Below are 12,956 nucleotides of genomic sequence, written 5' to 3'. Positions count from 1 at the left end.
AAACCGCTTCGATCAACAACACCTGACTTGAAGAATTCTGTAATTGAAACACTACAACTCCGACCCCGAAAAAAAAACAAAAGAAAAAAGACAAAACGCTAGCCCAGAAAAAGTTACACCCAGAACCACCTAATTGTGCCCTTCATCGCCTCCCCGTCCATCCTTTGGCATCGGCATCCAAGAGCCCCCAGCCTCCTCCACCACGCCGCGCAACCACTCATCCTCGGCGGCACTGATGATCTGGGCAATATGCTTAACGTCCTGATCGACAGCGGCAGCCCGCTCGCGCATATCGCTGTCCTGCTGGCCTAGCGGGCCAAACACCCACAGCTCCTTGATGCGGCGGCTAAGTGTCAACAGCTCCTTGATGGACTTGTTGAGGCCTTCGAACTCTAGGTCCATGGACATGCCAGACATGGACATTGACGAAAGATCGGTTGACGGCGCGACAGCGCGAGACGTGGCAATGATGCAGAGCTTGCGAAAGCGGGCGAGCACGTCGGCGACCAGCCGGTTATGGTAGTCTGCATGAATATTAGCAGGTGTGGATGGGCTTTCGAAAACAGAGGATGGGGGAAGTTATATACCCAAAATGTTAGTCATGTTCGTTTGGGCCTCCATTTTAACGGCGATTTTGCTTCGCGTGGAAGTTCAACAAGATCAAAATGATAGCTTGAAGCTCGGTTCATGAGAAAGTGAGGAAGAGAAGTTCAAAGTGGAGCTGCGGTTGTGGAAGGGACTCTGTCCACGACAGGCAGGTGTCAAGTATTCCTACAGCCGGCAGCTGGATGTCTGGCAGCTGCCAACATATGCACTACAATCTACCGCCTCTAAGAATACAGATTGACGCAGTCAAAACCTTTATTGCCGACATATTGCTAAGATAAAATGATCATGGGAACGTATACTATCTACTTCTGGAAACACACATCTGACACCTAACACAGAGAAATCTCCTGGACAAACTGCGGGCCATTGGTGTCGGCCGTGCCCCACACGCTGATCGGCACCGATGCCACCTCATCGCCAATCTCTCCATTCGCGCCAATCTTGAGTGCCATCAGGCCCTTGTCGCCCTTCTGGTTGCCGACAAATAGCACATCCTGATCCTGGCATGTGGGCGGCAGACTCATCATGCGGGGCAACTGGCCGCCGCTGGGAACCGTCTGGCTATGCGTCAGCTTGCCGTCCGCGACAAGGAAATGCGTGATTGAATCTTGTGCGTCGCCCGTCAGGCGGTTAGACACGTAAACGTGCTTGCCGTCTGTCGAGGCGAGCAGTTCGCCGGCGCGGGCGTCGGGCTTGGAGGTGCCGTCAGGGAACGTGCTGATGGTCTGGGCCTCTGTGAGAGCCAGGTCGGAACCGGAAGCGGCGACGCTGTAGACGACTACAATATTGTTGAGCTCGCAAACCACGGCGTACATGGTACTATCGCTGGGGCCGGGGAGGAAAGCACCGTGGCGCGGGCCGCAGCCTTCTGGCGCCGAGACGCGCTTGGAGCTGTCGGAGGAGGCGGCGCCAAGTGGCGTGATGACGACTTGGTTCAGGCCGAGGTCGTTTGTGACGGCGAACTTGCCGCTGGGGTCAATCAACGTCTGATGGGGGTTCGAGGTACCCTTGGCGCCCATGGTCCAGGTGCTCTGGAGCGCCAGGTTGTTGTTGTCTCCAATGCTGAAGACGTCAACGACGCCGCTGCCGTAGACTGATGAAATAAGCTGATTGCCAGTCGGCGTAAACTCTAGATGTACAGCGCCCGCAGAGGCGGCAACCTCGGTCACGGGGGTCAAGGTGTTGGCAGTTGTGTCGATAGTCAATTGGCGGATAGTGTTGGAGTTCTCATTGACAGCGTACAGAGTGTTTGGGCCCTTGACAGCCATCCAGCTGGGCGCGCTGCCAGCCAAAACATCTGAAGCCAGGGCGCCAAAGCCATCAGCGGCAGAAAAGGAGAAAATCGTTATGTTGCCGGGAGACCCAACGAGGAGCTTGCGCTGGCTGGGCGTCGCGCGGATCTTCTTGGCAGAGTTAGACGAAGAAGGCGATTCGAAGAAGGAGCCACCCTTGGCATTCTTGGCCGGCGCCGCAGCCGAGAGTGATGCGGCAGCCAGAAGGGCCAAGCTGGAGTAGAAACGCATGTTGAAAGGTTATAAAAAGATGGGGAGGGAGGGGAGTGACTCTGCCGGCAGAGGTGAGAGAGTGTGTGGCGCCAAGATAATGAGCGAGATGCCAAGATAAGAATGAGAGAAAATGGTGAGAGCAGGTATCACCAGTTGTGATTTTTTAAAGAGAGAATAAATAAGCGAGAGAAGCCGGCGCAACACCATAAGACAGCAGGCAAAATCAAATGATGTGGTTATCCCAAGATCATCAAGACAGAGATGTTGAGTGGGAAGCCTCTCTGTATTTATGCGCGCCCTCTAAGCATGTAGACCCTTGCCTAAGTGGCGCATGGGTCCAGTCAGGGGCCGCCCTGTCTCTATCGGATAAAACGGCCTTTGCCTTGGAGAAGCCGAATAAATGTTTCAAGTCTGTGCGATGCACGCAGCTTGATTCGCCAGTATTTGTTTTCTTTTTCCACTTATTCTCTCACATAGGGGTAATGAGGATGCGCACCGGAATGGGGCGAGTCTATTTAGGGTTACGGGGGTTTGATGATCTTCCTGCACACGAAGAACTGGGAGAGAAAAGTTCCGCAGGGAGCCAAAAGTTGTTTCTGATCTTGGCTGAAAGTTACTGATACGCCGCAACGAATTTCCGAGAGCCTGGCACGGGAGGAATCTTCTTCTGCATGTATAGCTAGGCTTCCGCTCCTCACATGATGATGATCATTGGGAGAAGCGTCCCATCTCGTTCTTCTTGGAGCCTTCGCAAAAGGGGTTCTGAGACAGAGAGTTTAAGTCTAAGTCTAAAGTCTAAAAATGTATAACTACGTATATGGGGATCCAGTTGCCGCTTGCCATGATCGGCGTCTACTTGCGTTTCAGATTGAAATGTTCGGAGGCAGCTTATTGGTAACTATATTAGTGGATAGGGTTAACACTGGCGCAGTCCTCTCACACTTCTGTGCAGTGGCAAAAAAATAGCAGCTTCATCCAAGTTGTATTTACGAAAAGTACCCGATAAATGCATCTCCAACCGCCCAACTGTCTTCCTGGACTTCGTGTACCCTATCAAATAAACGCCACCGCGAACATTGCTACAACCGCGGCCATGAAGCTGGCCTTGAGGCAGTTGCTAACACCACCACTGGTCAGAGATTCTGACTGTGTAGCAGTCTGGGTCTCGGTCGCTGTAGAAGAAGAAGCCGCCGTGGTGGTCACATAAGTAGCCTTGGCGGTGCTAGTAAACTCTCTGGAGACTACCGATGTGTGAGTGCTGGTGAAGGTAATAGTTGTATACGCCGCCGTTTCTCTGCTCAGGGTAGTAGTCCACGTCTTAGCCTCGGTTGTCGTGTGCGATAAATACGTGTACGTGCCGAGGGTCGTCGTAACGGTAGTCAGCGTGTATGGGTGCCCGTCCGTTGACTCACTGCCCGCGCCCCAGTACGAGTACGTGAGCGACAGTGTGCATGAGCTGGTTGAGCCGGGTGTGTAGGTATAGCTGTCCAGTGCTGTCCACTCGATGCTAGTGACCGCGACACAGCTACGGTCGGGGAACGGAACGGGATGCGTTGGGAGCTCAGGTACGGGCTGCGTTGACGTGGCGCAGTACAGGTTGGCGTACTTGTCGCAGGTCGGGCCGGCGGCGCCGCACCAGCCAAGAGACTGGTCGCCCTTGCAAGGGTTGTTGCAGACGGCCTCGTCCTGGCGGTTGATCTCGCCGATGGCGTTACCGCAGCGGCAGACGCTGTTTGGGTTAGTTGCGGACTATATTATGGACAGGGACATTGGGAGCTACATCACTCACTCGTTGAAGACACCAACGTAGGAGAATCCCCGACAAATGTATTGGCAGTCCTCGGGTGTCCGACCACCGGCAGGGTGCGCATAAGTCACGTCGAAGTCCTCGGGATGGATTTCAACACAGCCATCGTATTTGAAACCGGATATTACATATTGGCTTTGAGCCGAGACGGCTGTAATTAGAGCCACAAGGGCTGCAGAAATAGAGTAGAGAAGGTGCATCGTGTTCTGCTAAGAGTATCTAATAAGAATTATTAAGAGTTGCCAATGAGCGATGCGTAATGGAGATGAGAAACTGAGGAGAGAATAGAATATGGTGTGAGGGTTGAAGCGGGAAACTATGTGCCTTTTATTCTCCTTTGTATTCGTTGGTATGGCAGGCTGCCTGGGCCTGCTTCTCTGTATCGTTGTACTTCGTCAAAGAACGCATGAAATAAGAGGAGAGACAGAGCGAGGTTCTTGTGTGGAGGATGTATATTCCAACAACACGAAGCTAAGAGGGCACACAAAGACAAGACAGCAGGAAACCATCATCATGCGTTTTCTTTTCCTTGGGATGGAACACAGGACGAATATATGCAAGCTATATCCTTGTATCAAGTCCTCTAGAACTACAAGCGCTTTATGCCAGCTCCTGACTTTCTTTTCGCCCGAGACCATGTATTTCAAAGACATTGGCTAGATGGACGCTGTTTGTCTTGGTGCGAGGCAGAGTATGATTTGTCTCTGTCTAGTAGTCCACTTTTTGCTATTCCCCCACTGACGTGGAACGACAAGCAAGCTTCCAGTTTATGAGAGTCACTACATCTGGACGTACAAAATGTGCCAAAAAAAGTCCTCTTTCTGGTGCCATCTGAACATGTAGAGATGCAGATGCGGTGGCGTTACACAGGCAGCCCGCGTAACCTTGATTCACCATACTACAATGACTTCAGGGTCTTTAGAAAGTGAGAATGTCCAATTGTTGATGGAAGCATATCTGGCTGCCCGAGAAGCAAAATCGGTATCCCATAGTTTGTAAAGCCCAGCTGGTATCATGTGCAACCCAGTTCGGGCATCATGCTAGCAGCCAGGCGTTGTTATCCTGGTGCCCCCAGTCCTCACTTGTACATGTGTCACTGTCTCCTTGGGGCGGTATGTACTGTGTGATTGTCTTTACAGGTTAATAGTGAGCTCGCTTTTTAAAACTAGTTGCATACCGTCGCAAAGGGCATAGATATCACGTGTGGAACAACATCGGCACTTGTATATGCAGTGCGGTGGCTCTAGGGAATCATTGATATGCAAGACCCTGAAATACATGCATCCAAGCCAGTGTTCTCACTTGTTCTAGCACCTGATGTTTCGTCTCCTTGAGCTGGCGGGTAGGGGTAGGTTGACCTGTTCACAAAATAAACTTTCTGTCAAGTCACATGTAAGCAAAAGTCCTTGTTGGCAAGGAGATAGGTAGCGTGCACAGATTCTGAGACAGTAGAGTTACACTCTGGGATGACTTGACAGATAGAGTCAGAATCCAACATTCGTTTCGATACGTACTGTGGAAAATATAACATACTTTGTCCTATCATGTATGGGTCATGGCCCCCAGGCCAACAAAAGCGTCCTAGCACTCCATCAGAGCTCTCTTTACATTGTTATTCTATCATGTTCTAGAGACGAATCTGGCTGTTTTGATTGCCCCTCTTTTGTACACATTACGGCATCAATGCACTCTTCTCGAGGGACCGCCTAGTTCACAAGTCAAAGGGTTATGCACAGAATGCACCGCGCAAACAAGCTCTTTGACGGAGCAAACCGAGACGGAGCCTGTGTTGGCGGAGGAGAATTCATCAAGGCCGCACAGGACGGAGAAGAAAGGAATAAACAGCAAATGCTTTTTCTCATCATATTGGAGGCTAGTGGCAGTGAGACAGCAAAGAGAGAAAAAAAGAGCAAGGGAGAAAACAGAAGAAAGAAATCAACATCATGTAAGAACCGTAGATTCGTTAGAAGATTCAGAGTGACAAAGTATAAAAAGAAAAGAGGAAAAGAAAATGAACAAAGACCATAACGCCGTGAACTCCTTTTGAAAGACTTTTGAGTGGGCGGATGTTTTATATCGCGCGAATATTCAGATCATGGCCGAACAAATGGCGCGACACATGCCGAGAAGAATGGAAACAAAACTAAGAAGTCATCAACATGCGAGCAGAAAGAATTGTCAGCACTCCATCCCGTTGCTGCTTTGTGATCAGCCAAAAGGCTGTCACAAAGTATCATGAAGCATGAAGTTTAGAGACGTGGACTCGGGTGTTTGCCCAAGTCAAGTATGGCCTTGGAACTCTTTCAAGCCATAATGGGCTCAAGCCTTCTTCTTGCGCGAAGATGTTGCCACAAGTTTCTTCTTCATGTGCTTGGGTATCTTCTCCTTGCGTTTGTCACGCTTAGCCTCCTTGACGGCGATCTTGTGTGCCTGTATTGTAGAAAATTGAGTCAGTGACTGGCCCGTCATGGTTGATGTTTCGCATCGCCTTACCTTCTTTTCGTCCTTGTCTTCGTGCTTCTTGCCACGAGGACGGCCCTTCTCAAACCGCTCCTCATCATCAGCGCCAGACTCACTACCGTTAGTGCTGCCGTTTTCCTCATCATCCTCGTCATCTTCCTCCTCGTCGCCCTCCTGGCCGGCAATGACCTTGTCAGCCAAAAGGTTGCGGTAGACCAGGTCATCACCCTGGCCCTGGCCAATCTTCATAGCGTCCTTCTCGATATCAACGACTTGCTCGAGAGTTTGCGGGATATACTGCTGTCTGAAAACAGCATTGGACACCTCGAGTTCCGCTGCAGCCTTCTCCGAGTCTTCGGCAAATGGCTGCTCAGCATATAGTTTCTCCAGTTCCACAGCCATGCCGGCCTCGTCCACGGGGCCCTTGGGCTGTGAAATGAAATCAAAGATGACACGGTCGCTCAGGGTGTTGACGCTCTTGCGGCGGAAAAAGTCGCCAACGTTCTTGATATCCATGCGCAGGAACTCTAGAGAGTGAGGGTGATCGGGCTCCACACTCTGCGACACGTCGATTATATATAGCTTGTTCTTGTAGTAAAGAATGTTGTACTCAGACAAATCAGCGTGCACCAGCCGGCAGACTTGGTACATAATGCGCATTAGACCAAGTAGCTGAGTGTACATAGCCTGCCACGTCTCTTCGGCGTCAATAGGGGCATCACGGAGGCGAGGGTAGGCCCAGCCCTTGCGATCGCCCAGGAAGGACATGACTAGAACGTTGTTCTTCAGGGCAATCGGCTCGGGCGACGGGATACCAGCGGCATGGATTCGCTTGAGGTTACGGAACTCCTTCTCGGCCCACAGCTTGACCATCTTGTGCGAGTTGCTCTTATCGGCTCCCTTGCTGAAGCGGTGCTCGCCGGCAATGTAGCGCTCACGGTCCTTGAACACCAGAATAGAGGTCTTGTAGATTTTAACGGCCTTGTGTACAGGGCGAGCATCAGCATCGGCATCCATGGGGTCGGGGTTCAGAATGGCTTCGTAGACGTTGGCTTCCTTTCCAGTGCTCACAGCACCGTGGACCTCGCTGAAGATTCCACGCTCAATCATTTTAAACAGGATCATGCGCGTACGCTGGTCCATGACCAGTTCCGAGGTGGCACGGTCGCTCTTGTCCTTGGTCTTCAGATCGCGGCTGCTGGGGCCTTCGGAGCCAATCTTGAGCTTGCTAGCATGGTGAGAGAGGGAGCTGATCTGGTCATCAACGCGGGCCTTGGTGTTGACGGTGGGCTTGGAAGCAGCTCCGGCGGTCTGAGGGTTACGGCGGGCATTCTTGGCGGTAGAGTCTTCGATCCATTCAATGTCGGACAGTTGGTCGTCTTCGTCGTCGTATTCTTCATTGTAGGGTTCTTCGGGGGCATCCTGGGAGGCGGCAACGGGAGCAGAGGACGGAGCGGTGACGGGGACGGCAGTTTCGGTAGGGACTTCGGGGGCAAGGGCTTCGGAGGCAGAGATTTCGAGGACAGGGGCTTGTGTGGCAGCAGTCTCGCCAACCGAGGCGGGCTCTGCTGCACTCGCCGGGGTCGAAGCAGCCATGGTCGATAGAGTCTTGGGCGTGAAGAATTGGAGGGTTGTAAAGTGGCGGAAGTACGTCAAAAGCCCTTGTGAGAATACGTAAACAAACGTGCGGAATCTGGAGAGCACGCTCTGTCTTAAGCCTAACATCTGGGTTGGTTGATCTGCTATTTTTTTTTTCGCTGCTATCTTGGCCTGAATAATGCACTCTATGCATACAAGACCGCTGGAGTGGCGAGATGAAACTTTTTTTTTACTATGGAGGGGTAATTGAGTGAGGGTTGCTTATCTTATCGGGAGTGGTGGGATGAAGTGGGACTTTAGGTTATGAGATCATCGCAAGAAGGGCGAGACGGGCTGGTGTTTAGAAGGCCAAACTTACTGGGTAGTAATGTTATATTGTAAATAGTTTGAAATTTGAAAAAAAGACAAAAACTTATGCTACTTTCTAGAAGCATTTTTATGTCTATAGACAGCATCTTCACTTCAATCTTGCAATGAGAATACCGTATGCATACTTATGGGTCGGCGCCGTAAAGTCCATAACTATGTGCACACACCGTCGTAGCATGTCCATCCGCACTGGGACCCCGCCCTATGAAGCCCAAACATCTGAACCAAGCTCCCATGAACCCGGAGTCTTGCCATCATGAACGTGGCGTTGTCTTTTCCAGCTGCATCGTCCTATTTGCGCCGCCTTTTTTCAATATCGTCCAGCATGCAGTCTGGAATTTCTGGTCAGTCTTATTTCTGTCGCTGTTTCAGCTTATTAAAGACCGCTTACAACTGACCACCTTTGCTTTGCTGTTGCTCCCTGTAGCTTCGCAGGAGCTTGTCTCCCAGTTCGGAGAGCTCCAGAGCTCCGACAACCTCTTTGGACTGCTTGCCACGATTAACAACGAGAAGCTCGAGCCGACTCAACTCCTACAGCGCGTCTCGCCCAACTTTGCCGACAACCTTTCCGTTCTTGAGCCCCACCTGAGCGACAACGAAGCGCTCTATGTCATTCTCAAGCGCTACGACTCGGCCCCGACCTTCCTTGCTGTAACCTTTGTGCCTGACTTGGCCAAGGTGCGCCAGAAGACGCTATTTGCCTCGACGCGTCTGACTCTGGTGCGCGAGCTGGGCTCAGAGCACTTCCGCGAGACCCAGTTCGCCAATGCCAAGGAGGAACTTTCGGCTGCCGGCTTTGCTAAACAGGAAGCGCACGCCGCGATAGATGCGCCTTTGACTGAGGAAGAGCAGAGTCTTCAGGCTGTCAAGCGTGCCGAGCAAGAGGCTGGTAGAGGTACAGGGCCAAGAGAGATTCATCTCAGCAAGAGCCTTGCTATGCCTGTGAACGCGGAGGCTTTGGATGCCCTGAAACAGCTTGGCAGCGGATCCATTAATATGGTTTCTTTGGTAAGCTCTCTCCTCTCACATTGTGCTGTAGTGACGATAAACTGACGAATGCCTACTCGCAGAAAATCAACTCCGCCACAGAGACCGTTGAGCTCGACTCTGCCCCCGCCTCTTCTCCCTCGTCCGTCGACGCCGTCGTGCAAACCATCTCGACCACTGAGCCGCGCTTTACCTTTTACCGTTTCCACCACACGCATGCCGGTGCTAATCAGAGCCCGCTGCTGTTCTTTTACACGTGCCCCGCGACACCCGGCACGCGTGCCATTAAGGCTCGCATGCTGTACCCGCTGATGAAGCGCACGGTTCTAGAGGCGGCTGCTAGTGAGGCTAGTGTCACGGTTGACAAGAAGTTTGAGGTGGATGAGCCGACAGAGATCACGGAAGCCACCGTATTGTCAGATTTACATCCCAAGGCTGTGGCACGGACGGGCTTTAGTCGGCCTAAGCGCCCTGGCCGGTAGATGGTAAGCTGGTCAATTTATTGTCTGCTTAGTAGACCCCACGTGTTAAAGTTACAGTGCCAGGTCTGAGTGTGGTATGTATTGCATAAACGAGTATGTATATGTTTGAATCGGAGATAACTACCGATAACTACAATAAACTCGTCATACACAGAAAGCTGCCTACCCTGTCTTCATATAAACTACAAGGGCCTACCAATTACCTTGTCTCTGCTCACCTATCCCTCATACCCCACCTACTCTTCGTAGCTGACTGATTGATGCGCTGGATCCGATCTCTCGATTTTCTCACGCAAGAACTCGTATACTGTGAATGTCACAGCCTGGCCAGGAGCCACGCGCATTATTCTAGGCGTGATGCCCTTGTAGAACGCATGAAAGCCTTCTTGTCTGTAAGCGTAAACAATCGGTTAGTAGCGGCATTCCAGGTGAGACGAGTGGTGGTTGAATAATATGACGTCATAGCTCCGCCGGCCCGAGGTCTCGGAAGGCAAAGCCGCTTTGGAAAATCGGAGAGACAGAAAACTTACTTGAACATGTCTTTGGCAATACTGACGATGCGCTGCCATGCACTCACTCCGGGCTCGGCAGGCGTCTTTTGTAGACGCGTCTTGATGGTATCGATCGGCGCATTACTCAGCGGGCCCATGGCACCACTAACCAGCCCGATGAGCGTAGTCTGCCAGCTGGGCAGCTTCCCGCCGTCAATTTCAGGCTGCCAGCGAAACAGCGCGTCCTTAAAGGCGGTGTAGGCGGTGAAGTTGACGGCCTGGTTGCTGCCCTGGCGCAGCGCCGTCAGCGAGACACCGCGGTACAGGGCGCTGGCGCCTTCCTCGCGCACGACGGTGTAGAGCGCGTGCGCGGCATTGCGGTACTTTGGTACGTCGAGCGGATCGGCCATGCTGTGGTGCTGCGCCTGCAGGCGGATCTTGATGACTTCCATGGGCGTGACGACGGCCACGGCCTCGGTGACGCCGGCGGCCAGACCGGCGAGGAAGGTGCTCCCGGACGACACGGTGCCGGAAGAGTCGGCGAGAAGGCCTTTGTAGGCTTCAAAGGATGTAAATCGAATGGCCATCTTGGGCACGATGCCGGTCATGACGGCGCCAAGGCCCTTGTACAGCGCTAGCGGGGTCTCTTTCTTTACGATTTCGGTGCCGGTGCGGATAAAACCACGGGCAGGCTTTCCGGGTTGTCGTCCGCGGCGGGACAGCTGCATACGGACTTTGATTGTGTCTTTAAAGTGTTAGTGCGAGGGGGGTGCGGGATAACGATTCCGAGTGGGTAGACTCACCTAGAGGGTGGCAGGCGAGGGCCTCCATCATACCAGCGCCACCACCGGCTATTGAGCAACGCTTGTTAGTTTTGCAGTTTAATTTGGGTATATTTCAGGTCCTAGTCGTACCAATTAAGTTAGTGGCCACGGAGGGCTTTTTTCTTTGTTGTGTCATTTTGGGAGATGTGGGCTTGTTGGCGAGGCCAAGAGAGGACGACGACGTATTATTACGGATTATAGCAAAGAAGGGGAAGAGGAGGAGTTGAAGAACACAGGCACTTGACTGAAACACCAGCAGAGCAGAGAAACAAGACGCGCAAAACAATAAAACCGCCTGGAAAAGGGCAAAGGGTGAGAACAAGAAAGACAAGCAAAGACAGGATCTGATAAGTTGCAAAAGAAAATAAAAGCAACGCCGGAAGTCACAAGATTCTTATAATCACGGCCGCAGTGGCCGGCCCCTCATATAACCAACTACCCGTGCGTGTACTTGCAATAATATAGACAGGAACATGTGTCTATCCTGCCGCTCTCTCCAAGTCCATAGGTGCCCTTTCACAAGACGGGGGAGCTGGACAGCTTGTCAGCCGACTAGTCTTCTTCGAGAAGCCGAGCATACGGCAAAAGCCCTGGCGACCGAGAAGTTGGCGGGATTTTGCCGCCCATCCCTTGTGCTTAGCTTTCACGTGTACAGGATACAAGATACATGATGCCGCAGCTGCAGCAGCATTACGCCAGTCGGTTTCCTTCACAGGCCTCGACTTACATGCAGACCTACCTACAAATGCAGCTACATACTGTTGGTACTAGCACGAGAACACTGTATTACTTCCCGGTGCCCCTATCTACAGCACAGCCAATAGAAGCAACTTTGGCCAGCTTCCTAGTCACTCGCTCGGAGAAGAGGGTCTGCTAAATCTGGAGAAACGGCGGCTCCTTTACTTCAACCGGGATGCGGGAACCTGGAGCGAGACAACCTTCATGTCCAGATTCACATGATACATCCCCTTCAGGGTTAGGCGGCTATTGGCTGGGCTTGGGGAGCTTGTGTTTTGGGGTTAACCATCACCTCACACCAAGCCAGCATGATCAAGGCTAGAAACAAGCAAAAAGACAAAAAGATAAAACCAAGCCCGGCCAGTTCTCGTCATGTCTCAGACTCTGGTCAAAACCTCCCTAACTGCTTCGCTGCTTCAAGCAATCCGGACGGACGGACGGGGCTCACATAGGCGACATTACAACCCTAGTGCCACAACCCTAGCCATATTCAACTGACCAAGTCCCGATGAGAAATGAGTTCCCTCGGCATGACCCTGCAACGCTGCACCACAACCGCAGCAGATCCTCCCACCATGTCATTTGGACCATACTAGACGGCTTGCCCTTTTTTTCTTGGCCCCTTCTGGCCAGTGCCGGTATCCCGACCCTTTTCCCCAGAAAATGCAACAAACAAGGGCGAAGGATTGATCATGGCGCAGGGAAGTGTCATATGCAAGGCCTCGGCTGATTTGGGCTCGTCCTGCGGCGATGGATACACAAGAGGCGTCCATATTGCCGGGTGTGTGTTCGCCGTGATGGTTCTTCGGCTCTGATCTTGTACGACTTGTATATCTGCATAGAGGTAACAATAGCGTCGAGTCATGGCTGATCCGGATTCTCCGAGATTGGCCGAGCACTAGTCGGAGTTTACAGAGACTCTGTCGTTTGTATTCAACTCATTAATTCACCTGTTGCCCAGTGCTTACATTCGTCTACCTAAAAACAGTCTGTATTTGGCCTTGCATGTAGAAACCAACCCGTGCCTTTTTCTTTTTCTAGTAACTACGACGCTCTCTGCTGACTAAGAACCCAACAACCACACA

At 52.0% G+C, this 12,956-nt stretch overlaps 6 protein-coding genes across 6 annotated transcripts; 1 reads left to right on the top strand and 5 right to left on the bottom strand.

Annotated features, from left to right (window-relative positions):
• Positions 1-129: 129 nt before the first annotated feature.
• On the bottom strand, positions 130-621 carry BROUX77_002831 (uncharacterized protein; the record flags this gene model as incomplete). Its single annotated transcript, XM_073747415.1, has 2 exons — positions 130-524; positions 588-621. The coding sequence occupies 2 exons, from the start codon at positions 619-621 to the stop codon at positions 130-132; spliced, it is 429 nt and encodes a 142-aa protein (XP_073607913.1).
• A 317-nt stretch (positions 622-938) lies between these two features.
• BROUX77_002830 (uncharacterized protein) lies at positions 939-2,132 on the bottom strand (the record flags this gene model as incomplete). The annotated part of the gene is made up of 1 exon (XM_073747414.1): positions 939-2,132. The coding sequence occupies one exon, from the start codon at positions 2,130-2,132 to the stop codon at positions 939-941; it is 1,194 nt and encodes a 397-aa protein (XP_073607912.1).
• Positions 2,133-3,167: 1,035 nt separating this feature from the next.
• BROUX77_002829 (uncharacterized protein) lies at positions 3,168-4,121 on the bottom strand (the record flags this gene model as incomplete). The annotated part of the gene is made up of 2 exons (XM_073747413.1): positions 3,168-3,843; positions 3,904-4,121. The coding sequence occupies 2 exons, from the start codon at positions 4,119-4,121 to the stop codon at positions 3,168-3,170; spliced, it is 894 nt and encodes a 297-aa protein (XP_073607911.1).
• A 2,119-nt stretch (positions 4,122-6,240) lies between these two features.
• BROUX77_002828 (uncharacterized protein) lies at positions 6,241-8,106 on the bottom strand (the record flags this gene model as incomplete). Its single annotated transcript, XM_073747412.1, has 2 exons — positions 6,241-6,351; positions 6,415-8,106. The coding sequence occupies 2 exons, from the start codon at positions 8,104-8,106 to the stop codon at positions 6,241-6,243; spliced, it is 1,803 nt and encodes a 600-aa protein (XP_073607910.1).
• Positions 8,107-8,674: 568 nt separating this feature from the next.
• BROUX77_002827 (uncharacterized protein) lies at positions 8,675-9,818 on the top strand (the record flags this gene model as incomplete). The annotated part of the gene is made up of 3 exons (XM_073747410.1): positions 8,675-8,693; positions 8,777-9,357; positions 9,420-9,818. The coding sequence occupies 3 exons, from the start codon at positions 8,675-8,677 to the stop codon at positions 9,816-9,818; spliced, it is 999 nt and encodes a 332-aa protein (XP_073607909.1).
• A 236-nt stretch (positions 9,819-10,054) lies between these two features.
• Positions 10,055-11,269, bottom strand: BROUX77_002826 (uncharacterized protein; the record flags this gene model as incomplete). The annotated part of the gene is made up of 4 exons (XM_073747409.1): positions 10,055-10,208; positions 10,349-11,054; positions 11,113-11,160; positions 11,224-11,269. 4 exons carry the CDS (start codon positions 11,267-11,269, stop codon positions 10,055-10,057), a joined length of 954 nt encoding a protein of 317 aa, XP_073607908.1.
• Between the last annotated feature and the right edge of the window lie 1,687 nt (positions 11,270-12,956).

This window comes from Berkeleyomyces rouxiae (genome assembly GCF_048999995.1).
Source record: "Berkeleyomyces rouxiae strain 22BRR77 chromosome Unknown BrBRR77_ptg000002l, whole genome shotgun sequence".
Lineage (NCBI taxonomy): Eukaryota > Fungi > Ascomycota > Sordariomycetes > Microascales > Ceratocystidaceae > Berkeleyomyces > Berkeleyomyces rouxiae.
The sequence above is the reverse complement of the archived record's forward strand: the minus strand, read 5'-3'. Positions and strand labels throughout refer to the sequence as shown.